Source organism: Platalea leucorodia (genome assembly GCF_965183815.1).
Source record: "Platalea leucorodia genome assembly, chromosome: 9".
Lineage (NCBI taxonomy): Eukaryota > Metazoa > Chordata > Aves > Pelecaniformes > Threskiornithidae > Platalea > Platalea leucorodia.
In genome coordinates, this window is record NC_138831.1 from 49,202,634 (window position 1) to 49,215,532 (window position 12,899).

The 12,899-nt window shown below is 40.3% G+C and overlaps 1 protein-coding gene across 2 annotated transcripts in view; it reads right to left on the bottom strand.

Moving 5' to 3' along the window:
* The window catches only part of MEGF11 (multiple EGF like domains 11), a 212,833-nt gene that overhangs the window by 180,640 nt on the left and 19,294 nt on the right, over positions 1-12,899 (bottom strand). For both annotated transcript variants that reach the window (XM_082322222.1, XM_082322223.1), the window contains exon 2: positions 11,294-11,386. In XM_082322222.1, the coding sequence (XP_082178348.1) occupies positions 11,294-11,386 (93 nt within the window). The remainder of the gene's footprint in view (positions 1-11,293; positions 11,387-12,899) is intronic.

Consider the following 12,899-nt stretch of genomic DNA (forward strand, 5'->3'; position numbering starts at 1 on the left):
TATAGTGCAGATGACTACTATAGAATAGATGTATACATCCCTTCATAAACACTTAGATAGGTTTCTTTGCCGGCACCAAAAAACGACAAATGCCATTTTAACCAGAGCGCTTCACTTCTAAATCCTTCTTCTGTCAGGTTATCACCACTCGTTTGTAAGCACTAGATTCTTCCTCACTTTACTAAATTGTTTGTGTGACGAAAAGACATTCTTTCAACATCTTGGCTTTTCCCATTTGAGGCAATTCCTGGGATGGTGAAGTGTGAAGTTTCCTTTCCCTTTATCATTGCTGTTCCTTTTGTTCTCTAAAATTCACCGTCATTTTCACCCTCATTGCCCTGGCTGTGGCATCTCCCACCACCATTCCATCCCTCCTCCTTCCACTTTACTTTCTTATTTTGACAAAATCTGTAATTTCTACTTGGTAGAATCAGCCAGTAACTGCCTGCTCACAAGTCTGAAATTCTTGGTGCCTCACATGCAGCACAGAGTTCATTTTGCGAACGTCTGAATTCAGCTATGTGTTGTCTCAAGTCCAGTTATCTGCTCATTGAGCTCCCTTCCTATCTGCTTCTGTCTGCCGTCTCACCTTGCTTGTTTTTCCATCCCCCTTCCCCCCTTCTCTGTCATGTCTCAACCTTTATTTTGCACTGCTTTTTATTCCATGCTTCCATGCATATCACCTTCCCCCTGCTCTTCTTGGATTTGGCCTCTGCTCATAACTATAGGTTTGTAATCGGTGGTTATGCTACAACAATCTCCTCTGGAGTGTCAGGTATGATGCTAGCACGCCATCTGCTCATTTATTTCCTTTGGTCACAACACATTTCCTCATTTTGTATGCTTTTCCTTACAGATAACCATGGGCCCTCTACATTCCCTGCCAAAGCTAGATTAGCAGTGAGAGCAAAACGCTCACCTGCGAGCAGTGGTGTGAAGGCTCCGTTCTGCCAAAGCCTGGATTTACAGTCAGGTATGCACTTGTTAAGTACTCTGCTATTTCATTATTTCTCTCCACATCACTGAGGCAGAGAAGCTGTTTCAACAAACATTCATCTTATTGGGGACACAAGATACCTGCTCCTGTGGCAAACTCTTTCGGTGTTTTATAAGGACTACAAATAAGTATCAGGGTATCATTTGGGGAGTCTCGGAGGGAATTTCATGAGCGTAATTTAGCCGAATAGGATTTCTCAGAGAAATTTCGGAAAATATTTCACTTCAAAAGTATGCTATAATACTTATAATAGCACAAACACTGGGCAAAACAAAGAAGAAAACTCCCTGAAACTTTCTCATTTTACATAGTGATTTAAGGTCTTCATGGCCTACTCTTGGCCCTGAGAAGCTACTAGAAATGCAAGTGATTGTAAGGCTATGGTAAAAAGAAACTCCAAAGGAAATTTTTAACTGAGTTTTACCTGTACAACGGCACATTTATCTCCAGATTTCGCTCTAAAAGAGGTCTCTTTTTCATACACAAGCATTTTATTGACATGGAAATAACTTTTAAAACAATAAATAACAGAATGATTCAATATACTGTCATATATCCATTAGGCAATGGAGTAAATCGGCATTATCATTCTCTCATTTTAAACTGTCATGTTGCATCACTTCTGCATACGCTTCTGCAGATCTGATCATCACATCTCTAAAGTTAGTAAAGCTGCCCCCAGGCTATATTTTAAATGCAACCCACCCAAGACACCAAGGCCAGCTGCACATTATAGCCTCGCTCAGCTTTAGCAAAGATATTAATTGATGGCTGAGCTCTCACCAACGCCAATGCAGTCTGCCGTCCTTTTTCAGTTGTGATACAGCCCCAGTTAATCCACATGATGAATATACTCAACTCCCACAGAAATCAAAAAAGAAATAAGGACTCCCCACCTTGTGGCAGCTGATCTAAGATCACACAAAATCAGGGTGAAGTCTGAGGAAAAATTTTAGCATGTAACACTTTCCTTCAGCAAAGACACTGCCTACGTTAAACACGGGGTCAGTGAGCAGGCGTAGGAAGGGAGGGGACATGAACGATATGGACTTCATTTGCAGAAAGCTGTTCAGTACAGCAGCCAAAGTATAGCTAAAATACACCCGGCTGCTATTTTTTGAAGTAAAGTATTTTAGTATCTTTGTATGTAAATGCTGGAATTTACAGCTAAACAAAGAAATAATCCCTAACAGAGAAAGCTGCCTATCTACATGCTTTCTCCCTACAACCTTTCCTCCCATGTCTAGGGCACACTCACTGATGCTGTTCAAATGAATTTACTGACTCTGCCTCAGCTCTCGGGTATCAGCACACAAGAAGCCTTCTATCTAACGCTAGGTGATGAATGACTGCTATTTTCTAGCAAATTTTACTTGCTGGGGGCCTGAGGTAAATTTCAAGTCTTATTTCTGAATGAAATCTTTTGTTTCCCTTTTTGACTTCAGCCTTTAATCAATGCCCATAAAATAGTGTTGTAGCTAGGAAGAAAGGCGCCTTTTGAGAAATCCTGAGAGCACTGAATGGGGCAGTAGGGCCTTTCCCCGTCATAGCACACATCTTCGGAGACAGTTACTCGTAACCCAGCAAAAGTCAGAGCAGGCCTGAGGCTTCTCCAGGTTCCGGTGCCTGAATTAGCTCCCAGGGGATTTGCCGATACCTTAGTGTTGGACAGTGAGCAGACTGCCCTCTCCAAGCATTCCCTGAAATACCTCACCATACCTAACCCAGAGACAAGTGGTTTAGAAGCTTTCCAAGGACCACCATACCTTTTTTTCTGTTTGTTAGTAAGCAAAAACCCCTGGAATACTTTTGAGTGGGTGTCCACAGCTGAGATTTTTGCCTGCACTTTGGGAGAGGGAATTCTGCTCTTTTCTTCAAGTGACAGCTCTTAAGTGACCAGGCCATAAAATTATACCAATGGTACTTTTAAATTGATCTAAAGTCTGTTCATTTGTGTAGTGCACATTTAAAGCCACATTATTGTAAGATGCTCCAGCAATGAAATGTAACATTAGCAATTCAGTTCATTAAAAAGGATATTTTAGTAGGTTCTTTCTTTTATAGCTATTAGCCTGCCTAAAGTGAGAAAAACCTCAGTCAAATTAATAAAACTAACAACTCGTCACACATACGCTGCCTTTCTGTGAAGTCTCCTCTGCTCTCACCAGTTCAGCAGCCAAGGAAAGATGTATGGAGGCCAAATCCCCCCTTGCATAACCACACAAAACCTGCAGGGGAATGCATTTAGCCCATTCAGTACTAGCAACCATGGTTTCATTTACTGAAAATTATCCTTAAACTGTAAAGTTTTAGTCAACCATCAAGCCATTCCCCAGAAAAGAGAAGAGCTACACTATAAAGTTCACTTCCAGATGTGGCAGGTGCGCTCAAAGTTCAGCTGGGCTCTGCTTTGCGGGGGCTGGCTACTCTGTACTCAGTTACAAGCACCTCATCAACACAATTGTCTCGCTTTGGTACAGAACTTCCATGTATCACCCTGCTCGCTTCCGAAGACTCACACCCATCTCTGTTCTCTGAAATCTAAATGTCTTTTCACACTCCCTTTTGAAGCATCAGCCCCTGACACACCGCACTAATGACAGGCAATAAGCAAGGTTTCATAAACAAGGTTTGCCCACAGCCTCCCTCATCTTTGGTTTTTAGCATGAATTTGGTGTCGGATTCTGAGAGCCAGTAGCCTGATTTTCCAAAGATACCCAGCATATACAATTGCCTGATAATTTGGTTACATGGAACACAGAATTTCCATACTGCTCATATACAGCTCACCAGGGGCTGGAGGTTGGGTAAATGGGAGGTGATATGCCCAGATAGCCATTAGGTCTTAAACCTGTCCTTTCACATCTTGTTTGTCAGCTATGTGACTTTGTCAGCTATATTAAAGCAATGTATATGTATAAATATACCAAAATTATTATTATACAATTGTTGGTTATTAATTATATAACATATAGAATTTTCAATGTATCATTTATCTAGATTAGGAAAGAGCCCTTTCTGTATGACCTCTGTTCCCAGCTGAGCGCTTGCGGACCAGATCAATACAGGCACGTCTGATGTCTGTTGACCACTGCAGCTGACCACATGAATCCCGGCAGCCCCAGTCTGGATCCACACAGTCACTTTCTTTACAGTAATACACAGAAAGACTACATCAAGAGAAAGACTCTAAAATGATGTTGCTACCTCAGGCCAATTTAGGAGACAAACTCTTAGCATGCTGCAGCCTCATCAGCTACTACTCTGGGTACAAATGGGATGCATGGTTTTAACAGATCATCTGAATTTTGTATGAATATTCACTCTAGCACGTAACTCATTATGGGCTTACCTTTTAAACCAAAGCAGCCAAAGATGGAAAGAACTGGATGCTTTAACAGAGCAGACGATTGTGGTAATATTGTAATAATTACATACAATTGTGCAGACTTATTCTGATAATGATTTACATTTTCTGTAAATCTTTAATAGACAACTGGAAGCCTGTTACACTATGTATCCAAATTATCTTCTTAACACCTCTCTATCCTCTGGTACTCACCTATGGGGTAGGTCAAAACATCATCTCTGTCTAGAACTAAGGAGTATGTTCGGATCGCTGACCTGTGTATCGTGCCCTGCTCTGCAGGAGACCTGGCATTAGGCTTGAGCTTCTCTTTCTTGATACTGGTGAAGCTGACAGTGGTTTTATTTCATTGAAAGAAGCACCTGCCAGTGCTCAGCCTGGATGATATTCAATAACTCTTGGTCCCTAAATGAGATCCTCATCAACCTGATCCCCCCCCCCCTCCCCCCCCCATCTCTTAAGTTCCCATTCAGATAATGACTTAAGCATTTATCCAACTTAAATAACATAGGTTGTTCATTATTGACCTTAAAAGGACTATTCATATGCATGAAGTACATTGCTAGATCAAGCCTTAAGAGCAACGGCGCAGATTGGAAGACAGAACTCCAGGGACTGAAGCAGAGAGAGTCAGGTCAGCTCAACTGACTCTTCAAAATCATTCAAAAGAGGCAGTCTCAAAGGAGGGCTGGGACTGCTGGGGAGAACTGATCTGTCACTACCTTGGCTTTAGACACGACCAGCTGATTTAAGGAAGGAAGGCCTTTCCCACGCTCTGACAGGGAAGATGAAGATGAAGGTGAAAAGTAAAAGGACACAGGGTGCTGAATTTCTATTTTTCACTCACTTTAGTACAAGACTTAGGACAACTGGCAGCTGATCTATTCATCATCAATGAATCACACAGAAGTGTAGAAAGCAATTTTTTCCCAAAGTAAATCTTGGATCTACTTTTCCTTTTTCAGAATCAACTGTTTCCCTTTGCTCAGCTCAGTTACTGTGGGAAAAGCCAAGGCTAACGACTCTCAGACCTTTCCATAAGCTTGCAGCACCTCCAAAGCAGTTAACTCACAGAAGCTTAGAGGATACTATCATATCTCTAACAGAGTGAGGAGAAACCCTCACAAACAATTGAGTAGATATTAGCAGCTTCAGCAAGAGACACAATATTCCCACTGAATGAAAAATGATGGATTAGCCCAGTTTAATGCAGCCAAATTATCTGTGTAAAAATACATACAGGACATGCTGCTGTGCTACTAACTGCACTGAACAGCAGCTTGTGTTTACATTTTTATTCCCTGGTTACAGGCTGTCCTGCGTAGGCTGGGCCCATGGAGATGTGCTGCTACAGAGACTGCTTAACACATGCAACCTGGGTACGCAAGCCCAAGTGCGTGGGCCCAACATCCAGCAGAGGCAAAAATTAAACACAAGCTGTTTACCTGATTACACCAGTTTAGCAGTGGTTGAAGGGAGTTGGATATTTTTTAAGTTTAAGGAAGAGCAAATTGTGAGAACTGAAAGAGACAGAAATCAATTCCACTCTGTAATTGCTACGGAAAGATCCTTGTATGAGCTCCTCATTGGAGCTTGTTTTTATACATTTGCATCTCTCTGCATGACGTAGTTGTCACTGAGTCTGCAAATCACATCAAAATTAAGTTGCAATTTGAGCTTGGCTTAAATGAAAAGTGTATTAAAACTTTGAAGTCCACATGCGGTATGAAATTCTGTCTCAGCTAAAGCGATAATTAAGCCTGGATCCCACCTGAAGTTTCACAACTTTGAACAGATCTTTAGCAGCTGCATCTAAACTCAACAACTGGAGTGACAAATGAAATACATGGGCTTTGGCGGAAACAGGAACGTTGTACCCAGTTCCGTCACCTCATTTGGCACTTAGATACAACAGTCACTGTGATACAAACCCACGGCATAGACAAAGTCCCATACCAGAAACATGGACGGATGTCCTTCAGGGACAGCCCCTCAGTCTAAGTAGTGGCCCACTAACAGTTTAGAACAGCTGAGGTCTTGCACCTTTGTACCTCTCTGGTGGACCTTGGTGGTTTCCCAGTCAACCCTGTCCTAAAAACCCGAGGATAAAAAATTAACTAATGATTTCAGCAGATCAGTCCCTGATGTTAGGCTGAATTTTGGTTGAGCCTGTATTCACAAACCAGGAATCTTTCCTTTGAACTTTATTTCTTCTTCAGAAATAGTTCAAAGCACTTTGAGAACATGGAAGCCAAAATCAAGCCTGAAAACCACCACAGACTCACTTTAAAATACAGTATTTTTCTCCTGAGATTTCTACTGTTGCTTTCCATAGCTTGTCAAGCAACACCTCTTCAGATTTAGCAAAGTATCTGCAGCTCTCATTCTTCACAAGTCTCAGAACTGAAGCACTGCAGCTGCTCTAGGGCTATACCCTTAAACCTGATCTCGCTGTGATGTTATACTTGCCTGTTGTTATGACCTTGGCTATTTTTGACAAAGAGATAAAGATGAAATAGGTTCTTGCTCTTAATGACAGATTGTACAAAACAGCCTTTCCAAAGAAAACTGTGTTATCCATATGTGTACATTACTGATCAGCCTATGCCAGACAGCAATATTATAACCGCTCTCCCCTAGGTGACGTAGCATGAAGAAAGATGGTTTGGCATTATTATGCCAACATCTCTTTAATTACACTTTGGGCAAGTACTAAATTTTCTCCTGAAACTAATAGCAAAGCAAACATTTTCACAACCACTTTATTTTTTCATTACAACCTCTGTGTTTGTTTACTTTGAAATTTCTCAGACTGGCACACACAATTTTGGAAGGTTCTTGCTTCTAATTCAGCGCTCTTGCTCTGAACTTTCATTTTCCTACCTGTTGTCCACTGTTCTGTGAATCCCCGTCTAACCACAAAGATTTCTATCAGCTTCCCCACAATGAAAAATGCTCATGAGAGTAAAAATGGTCTTCAACAATATTGCCTGATGAGTTTCAGTGTTTTGAAAGACAGACCACCTTATTCCTTATAGGCCTGATGAATTCAGTGAGAGGTTTCTTTAGATTTCACCAAGGTCTTTTTAACTGTTCCTTCAAAACTGACTCAGCAACATCCCTAAACACCTGCTTAACTTAAAGCAGATGAAAAGTCCTACTTGTGTCAAGTTAAGGATACGCTTAAGAGCTCTGCTGGATTGGGGCCTAATGGCTTGCAAATACAGATGGCTATTATCAAGACCCAGAAGAGGCCAGGTAACCACCAACAGTCAATTATATTCCTACCAGAACTTCGAGCCAGTATATCATACTGTTTGAAGTTAATTGCTTTGAAATAATTGGACAGGTGAGCAGGTAGGTTCACACAGAGCATTTGCAATTTTCCTTTGTATTTAAAAAAACAGCAGTGCAGATTGCATAGACAAAATGGGCATGATTTTAGTAAAACAAGTTAAAAGGGAAGGGAAAGGTATGGGTTTTTGTAAAGACTTTTCCTTTTAATTTTTAGCATCATTAAAACCTTGAAAACATTTTATTCAAGAGCTTCTTTAGTTAATACCTCATTACTTCTCTTTTTATTGTTATGGTAATCAAGCTTTAATATATTGCAGCTTTATAGCATGAAATCAAGGCTAGGCCTGCGGGCATCGACAGATGTACAACAGCATGCAGTAAAACACAGGTATAGAGGCATGCAGAGCTGAATATGGCACAGGGTTTTTTTATAATTGTTTAGCAATTCATCTGAAGTTATTTTAACCTTGACAGCAGATGAACTCTAACACGTTCCATGATTAGTCACTGGGAAGCTGCACCGAATAGCAAGTTTTGTGATTGTTGTCTTACAGGCTCAGTTTTAGGAAAGCATGAAACAAAGTCTGAGAAAGATGATTAAATTGTTCGGATGACTATGGGCTGTAGCTGTAACTTTTCAAAACATTTAACTGCGTATATTCTAGCCAAGGGAGAACGGTAACACTGGGAAACTGCATTTAACACCAAAACCTTGCCTCCCCATAGGAAATCCGTGCTCAGTGTCAGAATTCATACCCTCTCCTGGCATAGGCAGTCTTTGCGGCGCATCCAAAAAGAAAAACATTTGGATCTGACTTCTGATTTTGAAGTGACACTTGGACCTTGTGCTGGAGCTCTGCTTATGGTTGAATTTCACCCATCAAACCAAACGGAAGTTATATATAACTTTTACAAAGTTATAATGGTCTGGGCTGCCGGGTGTTGAAATACCATCTCAAAAACAGCGAGTGTCCCTAGATCTTTTCCAAGTAAACGACAACAGACAACCCCCAGTGTCAGGTAGGCTCCACTTCTCAACAGTGTTTTCAGGAGAGATCATTCAGGAAACAATTACAGCTCCTGGGAGATTTTCTAAATTTAAAGGCAGTGTTTTGGCTAGCAATCCCTTTCCCAGTAAAGTAGTTTCAAACAGCCAACATTAAAAGCAATATGCCTGTGACTTAATAAAATCACTGATACTGAGGACCGTATAGGAAAGTTCTATGGCCCCACGGGGAGTGGGGCGGCACGCATACAGCCAACAGCTGCCGTTTACCCAGAGCACAGCCCTGCAGGGCCAGCCATTTCGAAACATCCAACAAATGATATTTGTCATTGCAAACACGTAACCTTCATAGTAGCTACCCAATATTAATGAAGTAATAGGAAGAAAGCAGGCACAGGTAATACATTATTCCAGTAGAAGTGAAAAATGTTTTCCACGCTATTACTGGATAACAGTAAGACATGACTCAATATGTGGATCATCAACGTCTCTGAAAAACCCAGTTAACCTCAGATAGGCAAAGGCTCCCAGCTTCTCTCTTCTCTCTTGGAAATACTCAGAGTAACAATTGTACTGTATTCAGCTGATATCCCTTCTATACCTTTTAATTTAAACAAAGTCTCCTAACAATAAAGAGGCCAGTCATCCAAATTTCTAGTGTCAAGCATAAAGGTGAGCAGCTCTCTCAGCGGCAGTGAAAGCTAACTGCTATGAGGCCGTTCGCACTTACAGGCGTTACATTGGACAGTGCTTGCTCAGATCAGACCTTAGGACAAGAATGCATGTTGCCTGGCGTATAATAAATGGAATGAGAGACAATGGGCACTATAGTCCAGCGAACACACTAATTATATTAATAAAATGAAAGCTTAAATTTTGAAGCTAATCCTGGGCTATCATTTATAAAAGTTAACAGGGCATATTTAATTTAGGAATTGGCTAACGCTTCTCTTTCCACCGCTGAAACCTCATAAATGAAATATACTGGATTGCTGCCCAGTGCGGAAATAAAAGTTATGAATAATGTTTCTATCTCAATCATTGTCAGTGCTTTAATATTCCTAATTACTTTAAAAAGCTAAATATTCAATATAGGAAAAACCTTCTTTTTCTTTTTATCTTCACTTGCAAGATCAGTGCAATTTAATAAGAGTCACTGGGTAGTTTTAGTCCACGAGACCATTCTGTACTTTGACGTCTTATCCTTTCCTCTTCATTATACAAAGAATGGAGTGCTTGTTACTCTGTGCATGCATATGTATATAAGTGTATACAACTATATCTGTGTGTCCATGTTATCATAGTATTTTTGTTTCTCGTTTTTTTAACTTCTCTAAGTGTATAAATACTCACTGGCTGTTAGGTTAAACATATCTACTACTAAAAATAACCCAAGGATAAAATTAGTTCCTGAGATTCTAGGCAATATTTTACAATTGAAGGCGCTATTTTTCTTTTTAAAAATATTGTCATAGATAGATATTCATTATGTTATGCTGCCCAATTTTTCCCTTGTCTACCTGTCAGGTAATCCCAAACGGTTGATTCAAAGCCCAAAGCGTGGCCTTTCTTTCTGTCCTTCCTCGCTGCTCTCTCCCTATTGCCTTTTCTGCTGTAGCTGAGGAGACATCAGCAAAGCTGCAGACAAAACACCAGTAACTTGTCCAGAGAAGAGTCTGCCCCATTGACTTCAGCCTGTGGAGGTGTTCGTCCCCAGTCACATTTAACTCCTGTTCTCTTCTAACACCTCCCTTTATAGATCCCTTTTCTGTTATCTTTTTGCCTGGTAATGATGCCTCTTTTTCAAGATCCCAATCAATTTGGGAGAAAGGGAGGAAGTAAAAGCGAAACAAAACATTCATTCTGTAAATGACTCACAGCATCTTTCTGGATGCGGCTTTATTTACTTGCCTGACGCACAAACAGACTTCATTTAACAAGCTCGTTTCCGTTAGGTCAATAAGGTATTGGGCCTGTGTTACATAACATCTCTGATGTTTGTGCTGGAAAGAACCCTGGCTGTTTCATTCCAGCATGAACTAATCACATGGACTTAAAGTTATCATTACCAATTAAGAGACTTTGACATACACGGCTTCTCCAGCCGAAAGAATTGAAAGCCTCAAGTGTGAATGAATTTCCTAGTAAGAGGTGCAGAACTCCCACCTCTACCATTTCCCCAGCTTCTGCAGTACGGATAATTTAGGGTGTGGATTTCAAGTCAGAAGGTAGGACCTGGGCTGCATGAAGAGTTAATGGCAGAGCTCCCACTGGCTTCAACAGGACAAGGATTCTGTCTAGAGAGCGTGCCTTCCAAGGTACTCCAAGTGCTCCACAAAGTATTTAATGAAGAATGCGTTGTAGTAAAGATTTCAGAGAGAAAAATTTCATCATAGAGCTATATTATCTATATTGGTATCCCAATAACAGGACCGAAAGCAAAGAAGGTGAAAGTCATTATCATAGGCAAGGGTATTATCACATAGTAATTGTTGCAAAATAATAACCAACTGACAACCTTCATTTTTTAACTTAAAGCATCCAAGTTCTAAGGTCACTGCTTCGTTTCAGGCCTTGTTTTAATAGCAGCATATAGCTTTATCGCGTTTTTGTGATCTTTACTCACCACTAGAGCAATCAGTACCTCCCCATCCTGGTTCACAATGACAAGTGTCCGGAGAGACACATCTTCCATGCACACACTCCTCTGTGCAGAGTGCTGTTAAGAAGAAACAATACACAGCATTGTAAACATATTTAGTGGTTGGTAAACATACAGTAAACTATGCCTTAGAGAGCAATATTTTGTTTAAAAATGTTAAACAAAGCAAACACACAAAAAAGAATTACTTGCAAGATTTAATTAATACTAAGTGACCAAAATAAAATATAGGTCTCTTGACAGCGATAAACTCATTTGTCACTTCAGCTCTTTGTAATGAAAAACTCTAACACCAGAAATTACTTTGGTTAGCAGTTTTGCTTCATAATAAAATTTTTACCAAACTGACACATTATTATTATATTACAGAATACCACCTTCTTCTATTGCACTCAAGTTGTTACTGTTCATAAGATAAAATAGAGCTCAGTTTTGAAAGCATAGTAAGATCCAAAATAGATTTGTAAAAAATAGCTCAAGGAGAAGAAATGATTTTACTACATGATGCAGTAGCTGTAAGTGCAGCCTTGTCTTTTCACGGCCATCAAGTTCTCCATAACTATGGTGTCCTGTATCTTACTTGTCCACTGTTGGATTATTGGAAGTTCAACATCCTCAAGGTTCAAACTATGAGAAACTGGTTGGTTTTACTGTCTCGCTTGCCAGTTGACGAGAGAGAGACATGGGAGAATCTCCTTTTCTTCTCCCTGAGTAGGAACAGCTCATGGTTTTAAGACTTCTGTTCTCCTGTGCTGCCTTGGTGTCTGACTTACTTTCCACTGTATGCTGGTATGTGCATCACACACAAAAGAACTTGGACAATACTGAATAACTACTTTAAAGACTGAACTTTACTGCTTACCACCTTATTTCCATTTTACCACTTAGGACATTGCCAAAACCTCAGTGTGTCAGTGATTCAAATTGGATGGTTAAGTTGGAACACATGATTTCCATCGAGACTAACATATACGAGTTATTAACAACTATGATGTAGTGGCAATGAGATCACTATATTAAAATATATACACATATATGTAAAATACATATATCACATATATGATATATATCATATATAACCTATGTTTGTATATCCTGTGGTTTTATATCAGATGGGAAATGTGGGTATTGTGCTTACTTAAACAAGAACTGGCTGAAGGTGGACTACAAAAGACTTATTCCAAGACAAAGATTAATTCATTCCTGTCTAAAACAAGGCCGGCAAAGCTGATTTGGGAAGTAGCTTTGTGTTGCTGTACTGAAAACCAGGCTGAAAAACCCAATTCATTTTAAATCAGCCAGTGAACCTTCTTAAAGTTGCACTGGGCCTGCATATGAAACACCCTTTCAGTTCCCAGGTACCTCATGGGCCAAACGTTTTCCACCAACGCCTTGGACATTTGAACGATTCCCGCTGTATTTGACATTCTGTTTGGACTACCAAATTGGATCACATCTTGAATCTGCACTCAGGCTGACATCAAAGTCGATGGAAACATTTTGCTGTCTATTCTGTGTTTGGGTCATTGCAGACCAAACCCACTAAGCTCTTCCCAATATATTACCCACT